Source organism: Mytilus galloprovincialis, chromosome 1 (genome assembly GCF_965363235.1).
Source record: "Mytilus galloprovincialis chromosome 1, xbMytGall1.hap1.1, whole genome shotgun sequence".
Taxonomy (NCBI): Eukaryota; Metazoa; Mollusca; class Bivalvia; order Mytilida; family Mytilidae; genus Mytilus; species Mytilus galloprovincialis.
The window spans coordinates 117,554,297-117,570,571 of NC_134838.1; the positions used below are offsets into that span (position 1 = coordinate 117,554,297).

At 32.4% G+C, this 16,275-nt stretch overlaps 1 protein-coding gene across 1 annotated transcript in view; it reads right to left on the bottom strand.

Moving 5' to 3' along the window:
• Positions 1-16,275, bottom strand: part of LOC143054077 (general transcription factor 3C polypeptide 3-like) — a 37,135-nt gene that overhangs the window by 12,346 nt on the left and 8,514 nt on the right. The window contains exons 11-23 of the mRNA XM_076226961.1: positions 15,443-15,555; positions 14,952-15,039; positions 13,467-13,613; positions 13,027-13,207; positions 12,573-12,604; positions 11,582-11,711; positions 10,897-10,965; positions 10,612-10,664; positions 8,090-8,194; positions 7,706-7,792; positions 6,936-7,034; positions 6,076-6,151; positions 5,780-5,904 (exon numbers count right to left, since the gene is read on the bottom strand). Coding sequence (XP_076083076.1) covers positions 5,780-5,904; positions 6,076-6,151; positions 6,936-7,034; positions 7,706-7,792; positions 8,090-8,194; positions 10,612-10,664; positions 10,897-10,965; positions 11,582-11,711; positions 12,573-12,604; positions 13,027-13,207; positions 13,467-13,613; positions 14,952-15,039; positions 15,443-15,555 — 1,305 coding nt within the window. The remainder of the gene's footprint in view (positions 1-5,779; positions 5,905-6,075; positions 6,152-6,935; positions 7,035-7,705; positions 7,793-8,089; positions 8,195-10,611; positions 10,665-10,896; positions 10,966-11,581; positions 11,712-12,572; positions 12,605-13,026; positions 13,208-13,466; positions 13,614-14,951; positions 15,040-15,442; positions 15,556-16,275) is intronic.

Genomic DNA, 16,275 nt, shown 5'->3' on the forward strand with positions numbered 1-16,275 from the left:
TTTTATAAAGTTATGACGTCATTGCTACAAGTCCATAAAACGGACGTCGATTAGAGAAGCTAAAAATTGGACGTTGATTAGAGAATCCGAAAATTAATTGGCCGTCGATTAGAGGGAAATAAAATTGGGAAATTTGTTCTCAAATTTTAATTTTATGATAGAATAATACTTACGTAATTGGAAATTACATTATCTCCCCCTAATTAGTATTCACACCGCCGATCGCGCTTTAAAATATCAATAAAGCGCTCAGGTATATCGACTCCCACCACGCATGCGTGATTCCCCAGTCTCTCTCGGCGAAAAGTGTTCACCAAAAAAGATTCAAAAGGGGAGGTGGGTGGGAGCCAATTACGTAAGTATTATTCTATCATAAAATTAAAATTTGAGAACAAATTTCCCAATTTTATATTAATTCATAATACTTACGTAATTGGAAATTACATTAGGAGATTTCTAAGCTATCCACAGCTGAAGAATCTTTCTGTACTTTGTATACTGTATTTTCTTCACATCAGTTCAGATATAAATAACACAACACTATACAGTTAAAATTTTTTCTTCCATTTTCTATAAATTTTTCTCCTTTTTTTTTTCTTTTTTCAGAATTTTCTTCCATATATATACAAAATTCTTATTTACACAGAATTTAAAACTTCAACATCTATGTGACGTAAATAAAAACGAGTAAAGGTTGATTCCTTTGTCCAGTCTGCTGTGTCCATAATAGACTTCACAGATGCGCCGTTAAAAAGTGCCCAAGATGGGCCCAAGGCTCTTGTAGAATGAGCACGAAATTTTTTTTCTTTTTCATTGTAAGCACATTTAATTGCATTAACAATCCAAGACGAAATAGTCTGTGATGTAACCGGTTTATGCGGTTCAATAAAAGATAAAAACAACTTGTTCTCAAACTCACTGTCAGAGTTTCTAAAAGGTGCAGTTTTCTTCAAATAATAATAAATAGAACGCTTCGGATCTAATAATTTATCTGATTGATAAGACGGAATAAAAATCTTGCTGCCAAAATGTTTTGGTCTATCCTGTTTTGATAGTCCATGACGAACAAAAGTCACTCCTTTCTTCTGCACAACAATCGACTCTTCTCCAATACACAAAGATTGTAAGTCACTGCATCTCCTGAAAGAAGTAATTGCAATTAAAAATGCAGTTTTCCAAGAAATAAACTTCAAATGAGCATGTTTCATTGGTTCAAAAGGTGCTTGTTTTAATTTTTTTAAAACTAAGGGTAAGTCCCATTCAGGTAAAAGCACTACTTTTGGAGGTCTCGAGTTAAAAACACCCTTTATAAGACGAGTTATATAAGGATGTTGTCCTACTGGAATTTTCCCAATTGGAGCTAGGAATGAGGATAACATAGATCTATAACCAGCTATGGTTCTATACTGAAGACCTTCTGAGAATAAATATGTCAAAAACTCAGCCGCCTCCGTCAAAGAGGCACTATAGGGATCAATTTCCCGTCTACTACACCAGCTATTGAATTTTCGAAATTTGACAGAGTAATCTTTTTGAGTCCCAGAGCGCCATGAGGCTCTGAGTAATTTTCTAGTTTCTTTAGAAAAACCTTTCTCTTTAAACTGTTTGTCGATAAAAACCATGCAGTCAGATTGAATACTGCTGGATTTGGATGAAATATGTTTGTTTTTGGCTGGTGTAATAGATCCTCCCTGACTGGCAGGCTCCTTGGATAATCTATTATGTACTTCAGAAGATTTGTGTACCAATGTCTGCGCGGCCAATGTGGGGCTATTAGAATTAACTGACAATTGTACTTTGTCATGTGTTGAAGTATTTTTGGTATTAGACAAATTGGAGGGTAAGCATATGCATACATGTTGTTCCAAGGAATTGTTAGAGCATCTATTGCATAAGCCTGAGGGTCTGGGTTCCAGGAGCAATAGATCTGTGTTTGTCGATTTTTCGCAGAGGCGAAAAGATCTATGTGAGGTGTCTCCCAAATCTGAAACATTGCATGTGTTATCTCTTTGTTTAATGACCATTCCGTTGGTTGAATTTTTACCCTGCTTAAATGGTCTGCTAGAATGTTCTTTTTTCCTGCAATGTGTGCAGCTTTCAGAAAAATTTGATTTTCTAGCGCTAATTGCCAAAGTTTCCAAGTTCTCATACACAGCTGAGGAGAACGAGTGCCTCCTTGTTTGTTTATGTAACGAACAACGGTTGAATTGTCTGACCGAATAAGAACATTTTTGTTTATCAAATTTGGGAGAAAATGTTTTACAGTTAGAAAAACTGCCTCCATTTCTAAAGAATTTATGTGGAGAAGTTTTTCTTCTACTGACCATGTACCCTGAACTATGAGACTGTTGTTGATGTGACCTCCGTACCCTGAATTTGATGCGTCTGTTGTTACTGTTATTGACGTTTCCCAAGGTGTTATTGATCTGCCTATGACCAAATTTTCTATTTTTAACCACCATCTGAGGTGACCTTTTAGATGTTTCGAAAAAGGAATTTTTATTCCTAGATTTTGACAAACTGGTTTCCAATGATAAAGGAGGTGTAACTGAATTGGTCTCATAAAGAGTCTTGCATTTGGAATTAATTCTATGCATGAAGCCATAATACCTAATAATTGTAGAAAATCTCTTGCTGTTGCTTGATTTTGCTTGTTTAAGATAAGTTCTACTGCAGAAAGGAGTTTTGACACCCTTTCTGATGTAGGACGAACCATTCCCTCTTTTAGAGAAAACAGTGCTCCTATGTATGTTATTGATTGTGTTGGAATTAGGCTTGACTTTTCTAGATTTACTACAAATCCTAAATTTGTTAGGAGTTTTAGCGTTTTCTCTCGATCTGAAATCAGCATTTTTTTGGTCTGATTTAGCAAAAACCAATCGTCTAGATAAGTTGCTAGACGAATATTTTGGGCTCGTAAATGAGCTGCCACTACAGAACACACTTTTGTGAAAATTCGTGGTGCTGATGTTGGACCGAAGCACAGCACCCGAAATTGGTAACACTGATTGTTGACACAAAATCTTAGATACTTTTTGTGTGTTTCGTGAATTGGTATGTGAAAATAAGCATCTTTCAGATCTAGAGAAATTGCCCAATCTCCTTTTTGTACTAAGTTTAAGACACTGTTTAGAGAATCCATTTTGAAGTGTTTTTTCTGGAGACACTTGTTCAGAGGTTTTAAATTTATGACAGGTCTCAAATCGCCTGTCTTTTTTGGTACTAGAAAAAACGTACTGTAAAAACCGTAGTTTTTTTCTTTTACAGGTACATTTTCTATAGCGTTTTTTCCAAAAAGTTGATCTATTTCTGTTAACAGAATAGGTAAATCTTTCGCAGGAACATTTGTTTTCTTTATTCCTGTTTGTGGGATTTTCCCCGAAAATTCCAATTTGTAACCCTCTTTTATTATTTTTAAAACCCAACTGTCGTTTGTTATTTTTGCCCAATTTTGCCAAAAAAGTTTTAAACGACCTCCTACAGGTATCTCTGAATTCTGACATAAAATATTTACCTGCTTTTTGTAGTCATTTAGATCTACCATTGCCACGAAAAGAACCTTTCTTTTCACCATCAGCCTCTTTTCTACCAGAACCAAAGCGTCTGAAATTAGGTTTAAATCCACCTTTGTTTTCACTAGGTTTAGCTGCTACCTTAGGAATACGAAAATTGGAAAAGTCATTTTTAGCTACTTTAGGACCATTAGTGTCTTGGCTAGTATGAATGATAGCACTCTTCCTCTTAAAACTTGAAGTTGAGGTAGCTGATTTACGCGTTAACTCTGGTAGTAAATCTTTGATTTGTTTGTTTGTCTCTGAACGATTTTTCAGTTTCTCTTCAAAATCTTTCCCAAGAACACCATCACTTGACAATTTAAGAGATAAAAACTTATCATTAAGCTCAGTTATGTCCTCTAGACCTGTATCTAACAAAGTAGCTTTCCTACGGATCAGATGATGAAATGCACCTGTTCTAGCTGTTTGATCCATAGATTTCACTGACATGGCAAAAATGTCTTTGACCATTTGTACAAGTAAATCAATATTTGGTTCAGAATCATTGAGTTTTTCCATTAATGAACCTAAGGCTTGTTGCATGTATGCCGTTATAATCAAACCCATTCTAGCTGCTGACTGACCTTTGAAAGCCATATTTTCAAAAATTTTCTCGGGTTTAGAAAAAAGTTTATTATGAGCTTTACCAGCATTAGGACCATGTCGTTTACACAGTAAAGTTTGAGTAATGTCATCTAGTTTTGGTAAGTTAAGAATATCAGCTGATTTATCACTCACTGGAAAACTAGCCCTATATTCCTCTTTATAAGTTGACAATAATAAAGGATTATCACAGTGCCATGATTGATTCAAAATATTAATCTGACTTTGATCCAGAACAATACCAGCTTCAGATTTGTCTGGTTTAGTTTTGGCATCTTCACCAAAAATGTCACCAAGGATATCTCTACTGACATTTTCAGTATCAAGAGAGTCCTTATCAACTACCGAATATCTCTGAAAACGGTTGTGTGTACTGTTTTTCACAGAAGAATGTTGGGATTCATTGTCAGAATCTAAATCTAAATCAAGACCCCTTCTTTCGTCTCTATCTGGTTGAAGGGAAATTGCATCATCAATGTCATTATCATGATTTGCAACACTAGCATGTCTGAGAGAATTTTGCCCACCTGACGTGGCAATGTCCCTCGAGTCCTGAGAAATGTTCTGCCCACCTGAAGTGGCAATTTCTCTGTCCGTTTCTATTTGTCCACCTGAAGTGACAGTTTGAGAAACGAACTTCTCGAAAAGAGGTAGAAAAATGTCCATTCGAGAATTCACCGAATTAACAGTCTCTTTGACACTAGAAATTTCTGCCCTCAATTCATTTTCTATGTTTACAGACAAACCTGTTGTTGACATTGTCTCCGGTTCCTCTGATACTTCTTTAGCACACGTGCTGCTAGCTTTACGAGACTTACTTGTCGTCTTTTTACGACTTCCGGTCTGTTTACCTGACGATTTCTCGTTTTTATTATCAGAGCGAGACGGAGTAGCTTTAGGAGAATTTGCTTCTTCACTTGCCGAATTAATGGCCGTAATGAAAGCTTCTGCCATGTTGACAATGAAAAGCGTCTATCTCAAAAACTTAAAATTAAACTATGAAAATACACGATATATAAATCAAAAAAGTTACATTTCCGTGAGGAAAAAATAAAGCGTGTGAACACTTTTCGCCGAAGAAGAAGACTGGGGAATCACGCATGCGTGGTGGGAGTCGATATACCTGAGCGCTTTATTGATATTTTAAAGCGCGATCGGCGGTGTGAATACTAATTAGGGGGAGATAATGTAATTTCCAATTACGTAAGTATTATGAATTAATATAAAATTGGCCGTCGATTTGTAATGTTATTTTACTGTGACGACAGAATTGGACGTCGATTTGAGGAAAGGGCGTCGATTAGAGTCTTACATATATTTCATAGAAAGCATTTGAATAAATAATTGTCTTTGAAGGAAGAAATTAATTCCAATCTCAGTTAAACACTATAACTATCCCATAAAATAAGAATATGTGTCGTCACGGTTACTCATTCATACCATCACATAATCATATTCATTTAACTGCAAACCCTGAATTGGGATTTGATGGGGCCTTGATGGCCAAGTGGTCTAAGCAGTCAAAAGCCTGTCAATACTCTGGGACTTAGTTTGAATCCCACATATGGCATCATGTAACAGAATAAATAATAAAATTACTTTTCAATAAATGGTGTGCTTACCTGTGTTAAAAGGAAATGTTTTTTAGCAGAGAACTTTTGTCCTGCAAGATGGATGAATGTTATCCCTATACACAGACTGACCAATGGATTGTCTGGCCAGGCTCTCATTACTGCTACATATTCACCTGACAAAATCAATTATAATATAAATCAAACTTTGCAAAGAATAGGTAAAACAGAAAATATGAGCCTTTATCTTTAAACAAATAATAACTTTTTATTCATCAGTACAAGGTTTATCTGCTTATGACTTTATTACAAACTTTGCTGAAGAATATTTACACCTTATTACTTACCTAAAGCATACATATATGTTCCAGATATTGAGGCATTATGACCATTTAACAAAGCCACTGGTATATGATCTGGATTCTACAAACAAAATTAAATTATATTGATTAATTTAGCTAAAGGATCAGACATTTTTTTTTTTTTTTTTAAGAATTATTGTAATTTTCAAAAAATTAGGAATCTGAATTAATTTTCAAGATAATCCCAGAGGTTTGAAAAGAAATGATAACATGGGATTCTGTAACCATACCTGTCAGCATTTGTGACACATTAGCTTGCATTACTAAACAATCTAAACTAAATGACGAAAATTAAGAAATTGTAAATAAACAACTTAGTTTGAGAAAAAATTATAATATGTGTTGTTAACAACCAATTTGACACTATTTGGGTGTCAATATCTGACTCATATACTAATTGTTTATTTCTTTTCTTTAAAAAAGATGACTTATTACAGAAAGTCAGTACAATCATTTCTCAATGTGTGCTCTCACACAACACTGAAAGAGTATGGAACAGTTTTTGAGGGAACAAAAATATGGATATCCTTATTATAACCATACCTTTATAGATCTTTATAATTTAGAGAAGTGTATAGCAGTAAGAAACAATAAACTTGAGAGTTTATACAAATTGTGGATTCAATTTACTCATTTGTTCGATTGTAATTAAAGTCCTATTATAATCCATATGTGACAAACATGATAGAATGTTGATTTGTGAACTAACATCAAAAATATTCATCAGAACATTATATTTATTTTCTTTTTCTTTTTTTTTATGTATTAACTTAATGTTTTCATTACTAATAAATTACAGATTTCAATAAAAAATTAAAATTAAAAAAAAAAAAATAGAACTATACCTGTATTAAATATCTGAGAGAAAATTTATTATGTCTGCTTTCTGTGCTGATCAACAAACACTGGTTTAATAAATTCCATACTTGATTATTATCTGGATCCTAAAACAATAAAATTAAAAATGATCAACATATGATTAAATCATTGGAAATATTTGTTGTTAACAAGAATGTGTACATAGTACACGGATGCCCCACTCACACTATGTTCAGTGGACCGTGAAATTGGGGTCAAAACTTTATCAAAAACTACCTTGACCAAAAACTTTAACCTGAACTTTGCACTATCATTTTCTATGTTCAGTGGACCATGAAATTTGGGTCAAAACTATAATTTGGCATTAAAATTAGAAAGATCATATCATGGGGAACATGTGTACTAAGTTTCAAGTTGATTGGACTTCAACTTCATCATAAACTACCTTGACCAAAAACTTTAACCTGAAGCGAACGGATGCACGGACAAACGGACGGATGAATAAACGGAGGCACAGACCAGAAAACATAATGCCCCTCTACTATCGTAGGTGGGGTATAAAAATCAACAAAAAAATGAACTATTGCTATCAGCATAGACATCGATTTCAGATTTTATGTGAATGAAGTTTAACGAGAACGTATTCCTGTTGGGAGTCAGTTATACTGTGGGAACCAATGTTTGTGGATAGAGGAAATGTTATCTTATTGGATATTTGATTTAGCTGTTTTGTCAAAATTTGTTCATTTAACAATTTAAAATTGCCCTCTGTACTTGAAGTTTTATAAATACAAACCTTATAACACAAATCTCTTATAAAACTGAAGGCAAATTTTCCATTTTTTGTCAGCAAACAAGCTAGGAAACACATGAATTCTGCTTGCTGAAATAGAACCACAGACTAAGCTGTAAACAATTCTTTGCTTACAGTATATGAACACTTTCACTTCCTTTTCTTCCTTCATTACTTCAAACAAAAAATGCCTGTATTCAAAATAACATTATTCCCTTTTTACTTGTAACATTAATTTATAGGGTAACAGATTATTGAAATATTATTCTTCTGTAAAAACATTCATGTAAGTTGGAAAAAATATTAAAAAATATTTGCTCTAGTTTGTAAATGTAAAAAATAATAATTAAGAAATTAGTCTTACATTTGTTAAATGTTGAAACTTACCTTAGATTTTCTGACATCATCCAAAATGTAAGGGCAATTCATTGCAAATACTGATAATTCAAGTAGATCATCATAACGTTTTAATCCATGTAATGTTTCATATACCTATAAAGATATATAGAGAGTAAGTTATTAATTGAATAAGGATATGAAAGTCCAGTCTGTGATTTCGGCAAAAATTAGTGGAGCGGAACGAAAATTTAAATTGATCTGTAACTCATCATGGTTAACTCACATACCAAAAATCAGCCCAATATCTGAAGGCGTTTAGAAAAAAACTCTGTATAATGGTTTGTTGCGGAATGACAGAATGACGGAATTACGGAATTTCAGAATAACGGAATTTCGGACTAGGGTAAAACAATATGGCTCTGACAACTTCGTTGCAGGGCCATAAAAAGAAAATGAACCACATGGTATAGAATGTGTACATAAAGCCTGAAAATAAATTACAGGAAGCTTTGATTTGTAATTAACAAGAACAAAATTCACTAAGAATTCCTATGACAGATGGACATGTGACATATAACAGTACACCACCTCCATTGGAGTCGTTTATCCACTATTTTCTAAAAGTATGAATAATAGGTAATGTGGGAATATACATAAATGATACAAAAAATCAATAACAAAAATACTCAAAAGATTTATAGAGGTCAACATCTAGATCATGGAATATGTCAACTAGAGGCTCTAAAGAGCCTGTGTCGCTCACCTTGGTCTATGTGAATATTAAACAATGGACATAGATGGATTCATGACAAAATTGTGTTTTGGTGATGGTGATGTGTTTGTAGATCTTACTTTACTAAACATTCTTGCTGCTTACAATTATCTCTATCTATAACAGTACTTTCTGTGGAAAATGTTATTGAAAATCTTCAAATTTTAAGAAAAATTGTTAAAAATTGACTATGAAGGGCAATAACTCCTTAGGGGGTCAATTGACTATTTTGGTCATAGTGACTTATTTTTAGTTCTTACTTTGCTGTACATTATTGCTGTTTACAGTTTATCTCTATCTATAATAATATTCAAGATAACAAAAAAAACAGCAAAATTTCCTCAAAATTACCAATTCAGGGGCAGCAACCTAACAACCGATTATCCGATTCATCTGAAAATTCCAGGGCAGATAGATCGTGACCTGATCAACAATTTTACTTCCTGTCAGATTTGCTCTTTATGCTTTGGTTTTCGAGTTATAAGCCAAAAACTGCATTTTACCCCCATGTTCTATTTTTAGCCATGGCGGCCATCTTGGTTTGTTGGCCGAGTTACCAGACACATTTTTTTAACTAGATACCCCAATTATGGCTAAGTTTGGTTAAATTTGGCCCAGTAGTTTCAGATGAGAAGATTTTTCTAAAAGATTACTAAGATTTACGAAAAATGGTTAAAAATTGACTATAAAGGGCAATAACTCCTAAAGTGGTCAACTGATCATTTTAGTCAAGTTGACTTATTTGTAGATCTTACTTTGCTAAACATTATTGTTGTTTACAGTTTATCTCTATCTATAATAATATTCACGATAATAACCAAAAACAGCAAAATTTCCTTAAAATTACCATTTCAGGGACAGTAACCCAACAACGGAATGTCCGATTCATCTGAAAATTTCAGGGCAGATAGATCTTGACCTGATGAACAATTTTACCTCGTCAGATTTGCTCTTAATGCTTTGGTTTTTGAGTTATAAGCCAAAAACTGCATTTTACCCCTATGTTCTATTTTTAGCCATGGTGGCCATCTTGGTTGGTTGGCCGGGTCACCGGACACATTTTTTAAACTAGATAACCCAATGATGATTATGGCCAAGTTTGGTTAAATTTGGCCCAGTAGTTTCAGAGAAGAAGATTTTTCTAAAAGATTACTAAGATTTACGAAAAATGGTTAAAAATTGACTATAAAGGGCAATAACTCCTAAAGTGGTCAACTGACCATTTTGGTCATGTTGACTTATTTGTAGATCTTACTTTGCTGAACATTATTGCTGCTTACAGTTTATCTCTATCTATAATAATATTCAAGATAATAACCAAAAACAGCAAAATTTCCTTAAAATTATCAATTCAGGGGCAGCAACCCAACAACGGGTTGTCCGATTCATCTGAAAATTTCAGGGCAGATAGATCTTGACCTGATAAACAATTTTACCCCATGTCAGACTTGCTCTAAATGCTTTGGTTTTTGAGTTATAACCCAAAAACTGCATTTTCCCCTATGTTCTATTTTTAGCAATGGCGGCCATCTTGGTTGGTTGGCCGGGTCACGCCACACATTTTTTAAACTAGATACCCCAATGATGATTGTGGCCAAGTTTGGTTTAATTTGGCCCAGTAGTTTCAGAGGAGAAGATTTTTGTAAAAGTTAACGACGACGGACGACGGATGCAAAGTGATGGGAAAAGCTCACTTGGCCCTTCGGGCCAGGTGAGCTAAAAATGTTGAATGATATGTTTTCAATGTTATTTTTAAGGTATGTAATTAAATTTAAAATCTTCGTCATACATAACTTACTTTTACAAACACATCCCAGATATCATCTACTGATAACTCTGTCTTCAATGCACCTGAAAAAATTCACATTTTTATTTGAAATAAGATGTTCATATTTATATTAATTGTAGATAATATTATATCAAAACTGATTATTTGAATGAAATATAATATAATGACATATATCTGACAGAAAAAGGTCCAAATTACACAGTAGGTTTCAACTTTAATTTTTCCTTAAATTTGAATTATGTTTAACATTTAACATAATATTCATCATATTTGCAAGATAGAATAATAACTTACTTTTTCCTTCCTTCAAGTGTTCAGATAAATAATCTAATTTATGTTTCTTGGTCTTAAAACTGAATACAACTGAAAAAAAAATAAATCATTTTGTAATAAATCAAACATTAAAATTTGTTTTCAACTGACATAGCATCTTTTAATATTACCTCTACATAATGTAAACAATTCAATATGATACATTTAGTATAAACTTAACAAGGCAGTAGCCCAAATCAAGTTATTTTGAAATTGTTAACTGCCTTTAGAATAGGTTAATGGGGATTAATGCTTCTTTCTTTTCATAAAATTTGATAGTGCTCAGGATTGTTATAGGTTATCACAATACGTAATATAAACTTTTTGATTCTGTGACCATTTCAGTACTACTGTAGATAAATGAAACATGTTATTTGGAAAAAGAAGTAAGACTTCTGGCATTAACATTACAGGATGAAAATATGAAGAAATACTTACATCACTTGGCCAACAAAGCCTTTGATAAATTATAGAATGTAACATGCTGATGGTTAGTGGAGAGTTTGCTAAAGAACTGAGATGCACTATTTATCAAGTGAGTTTATGTCAATACAAGGCTTAATCTAGCATCTTGTCATACAAATGAAGCTTATCTATCAATACATGTGACATATAAACAGTTTACAGGACTGAACCAATGCAATTCATCATGTTAATATATACAAACCTCTGAGGAATGATGGAGATGTTAAATCTTTAAACATGTGACACATCAATAGTTTACAGGACTGAACCAATTCATCATGTTTATTTTGTGACAACAGAAGGTGACATTTATGTAGCAGTAAGGTCTGTTCCTATAAAACACAAATATTACATTGATATTAATAAACTTAAAATTATTTGATCCATTATTTTTTTAAGCCTTACTCATATTGTCATTCAAATGTTGTTTGCAGTTTAATCTAAAGTTCTAATTATCAAAATTTATATAATCAATCATAACTTTATTCATTATTTTTATTTTGTGACTGCATGAAGTTTGACTTCTAATTATAATAAGGAAAATTCATGCAATTTCTACTTGATTTTACCTTATTTGTTAGGTTAAAAAAAATATTATCATAAAATGACAGGTTTCTCTAAATTTACAGCCAACAATTCAGAGATTCAATACTAGAATCTGTTACCATTTTACTGTTAGACAGAAGGTTTTTATCTTTTTTTATAGTAATATTGACCAATAAAAGAACAGCTCCGTTTTTATTGATTGATTAAAGGCTGCTTATTGTCTAGCAGCAAATATCACATGTATATTTTAGAGGAGATAATGTTAATGAGATATGACTATATTTTGCAGAGACACTGAGTCAGCTTTGCTAGAGCAAAACCTATCATCAGTCTGCTGGATGATTTTACACTTATCCTAGACATATAGCCAACCAGTTTTTGTTTTTACTCATAAATGCTTTCAGCTTGGTGGCAAAACAGCTAATCCTAATACCAATTTCAAATTTATCTGTTTGACCCTCCTGCATTAGAGATACACATACTATAATAATACCACCAGATCTGTTTTTGTAAGTGATAAATGGTTGTTCTTCATATTTAATTGTATTCATTGTGTGTTAATTTCTTCATCCTACCTTCTTTTAAACATAATCTATGTTTACCTTGTATCATGCTATTGTTTAAGGTCAAACACTATCAAAACTTACTTGTTTGGATAATGAATGATGTGATGGGTTTTCTGAAATTCAAATAACAATTTAATAATTATCTTTTAGGAAAACCTTATACATTCTGCATTAAATATACCACATTTGAATGAAATAAAATTATAATGAGAATAAAGTAAACTCTAATCAGAAAAGTTTATAATTATTTGTTTAACATTTGTTTATCAAAAGTATAGAAATTTTAACAAAATATAAATTATAGAAATTCTACTGTTGAACTGACACTTCATTAAGAAAAAAGGTATAAGTTACTAATGCTCAAATACAATGGAATACATTTTGGGTGCATCACTTATGAATTTCAATTAGTCAGATTCATTTTATTAAAGATATTTTTAAAAGACTTGTACTCTAATTAGCAAAACCATTTGAAAAAGCAATTTGTAGATGTATTGATGAGTACCCTTACTATATACCATCTATCTCTACAAACCTTGAGATAAAGCTTTAAGTGCCTCATCATGCTTTCCTTGTTGTTGATGTAACATTGCCAATGACATTCTGGCTCCAACATGTGATGGTGCCATTTCTACAACATGACTGAATGCTGTCACAGCAGCATCTATATCCTTCAAATGATCTAAACACTCTGCAAACTTTAACCATACTGCTGCCTATAAAACCATACAAAAGAATAATGTCTATTTACTTTAAAGAGTTGCAGGAGGTATCAAAAGTGTGTCCGACTAGTAAGTTATTTCTTTATTTCAAATACATATTCCTTTGTAAAATGACCAATCATACCATAAATAAACAAACATAAAAAACAAATCCATGAAACAAATATCAGATTATCTGGCTGAAAATGTGGTTACAACAAAACACTATCATGGTATGAAGGTCACACAAAATTTCTTATGATAATTGACTTACAAGACTATAGTTTGTAGAAGCTACAAGCTGCTCTAGAATGCCTTTGGCTTCTTTGTAACATTTAATATCCATATAAGCTTCCGCTATATCAAGATACAGATCACCATTTTCTTCTATTTCTACTTGAAATATTGGTTCTATCATATCCTGCAAATAAATATAATCATAACGAAAATGTGACACACTGCTAACGGCACAGCTGTGCAGCTGGACAAAAAATATCTATGGTGGCCTGATTTAATAATTGGAAATTAGAGTGAATTTAACTTATAGAAGACAATTATTAAGAGTAACATCTGAATTAAATTTTTATATAGATTAGACATTTAGTTTTCCTGTTTGAATGATTTTACAATCCTCATTTTTAGGGTCCTTTATAGCTTGCTGTTCTGTATGAGCCAAGGCTCCATGTTTGAAGGCTGCACTTTAACCTATAATGGTTTACTTTTACAAATTGTGACTTTGAAGTTAGAGTTGTCACACTGGCATTCATACCACATCTTCTTATATCTATCAGTTGTATATGTTATTAAGCAACACTAAAAGATTTTCATAAATCTGTCTTGGGGTGAAATTGACATTTGGCATTTATATAAAGACAAAATATGCCTAAGTATCTGGCCACATCCACTTGTATTTTTGTCTATCTGATGAGTTAAGCCTTTTTCAACTGATTTTTATAGTTCGTTCTTATGTTGTACTGTTATACCACTGTCCCAGGTTAGGGGGAGGGTTGGGATCCTGCTAACATGTTTAACCCCGTCACATTATTTATGTATGTGCCTGTCCCAAGTCAGGAGCCTGTAATTCAGTGGTTGTCGTTCGTTTATGTGTTACTTACTTGTTTTTTCGTTCATTTTTTTATATAAATAAGACCGTTAGTTTTCTCTTTGAATTCTTTTACATTGTCTTATCGGGGCCTTTTATAGCTGACTATTCGGTATGGGCTTTGCTCATTGTTGAAGGCAGTACAGTGACCTATAGTTGTTAATGTCTGTGTCATTTTGGTCTCTTGTTGACAGTTGTCTCATTGGCAATCATACCACATCTCCTTTTTTTTATACTATAGCATTTATAGATTTGGTGACACAGACTTGTTGAAGATTTTACCTTACTAATATCTGTTAGTTTTAGATTTATCATGGCTACAGCCATCTTTGTATGAAGATTAGATGAAGATTTTACCTTAATGATATCTGTTAGTTTAAGATTTCTAATGGCTACAGCCAGCTTTGTACAAAGATTAGATTAAGATTTTACCTTACTGATATCTGTTAGTCTTAGATTTATCATGGCTACAGCCAGCTTTGTACAAAAATTAGATTAAGATTTTACTTTACTGATATCTGTTAGTTTTAGATTTATCATGGCTACAGCCAGCTTTGTACAAAGATTAGATTAAGATTTTACCTTACTGATATCTGTTAGTTTTAGATTTATCATGGCTACAGCCAGCTTTGTACAAAGATTAGATTAAGATTTTACCTTGCTGATATCTGTTAATTTTAGATTGATCATGGCTACAGCCAGCTTTGTACGTAGATCTACAGGAATCATTTCTGGACAATTACATCTGGAATAAAGCAGATAAAATAACGAGGTCCAATTTGACGTCAGCATGATGTAAAAAAGTTTCTGTTGTTTAAAATTGATTAATTCCTATATCTTGTGTAGCTGTTCAAAGTTCCAGTCTATCTAATATAGTTTTTCCACTGGTTAATTACTGTAAACCAACTTATTTTCGCGAGCAATTTATTTTCACGAGTAGAAAAATAACGGGAATATAAATCATCATGAATATGTAAAACGTGGATCATTCCTTATTAAACTATGACAAGTGAATTAAAAAATCGTTAAATCAAATAGCCGCAAAGTGGACTTAAAAGGGTAGAACGCAAAATAAAGTATCCTCAAAAAATAAGTTTGTTTACAGTAACTAAATAACAACAATTAGAAAGTATATAATGAACATTTACCCAGTAAGCTGTATGTCTCCTGATATTATAGTGTTGATATCTATAGCATTGTCAGCAGTCCATTCATCTTTAGTACTTGTAGTAAACTTTACACCACAGTATTTAACAAGAACCTGAAAAATTAGAAGTTGGATGTTACAGAATATGTATGTATGTCTTTCAAAAAAAGTATTTATTTTATCAATCTTTCTAGAAATATTTTTAAAAGATTAGTAGATATTTGGACATGTGTTGCATGGTGCTGTTTTAAAGAACAGATTTCAGTGCCATAATGGTTGGAAAATTCTCAAGTGTTTAAATTTCGTCAAATGTTAATAAAAATAAAAATACAAAAATATGGTAGTTAAGAAAAGAAGAGAGGGAGGTATCAAGGGGAGATTAAAACTTATTAGTCGAAAAGTAAATGACAAAGCCTGCAATAGTTATATAGCTCCCTGTGTAACCCTCCTTAAATAAATAAATATAATTTATATTAGTCGTATTGCTCATGTTATAACAAACCAGGTAAATAGTCTAATTCAGTAGGTCACATTGATGAAAAGGAAAGGAGATTGAAGTGACAACATAAAGAACATATCTGATATCATTTATGAAATGGTAATTCAATTACGATTAACCAACTTGTGATGGTGTCCGTAAAATTTACGAAGGGATGATTTCAACTTCACCATTTCAAACTCTTGGTTTAATAGCTTCCTTGTGAGCTAAATGGTGTAAAAAAAAATGCTATTTTTCTAAAAATCACTCTCATAAAAGTCTTCTTCCAACTATTAAGTTTAAGCATTGAAGGTTAAAAAAACTTTGTAGTAAAATGAAATACAAATTACATCTTT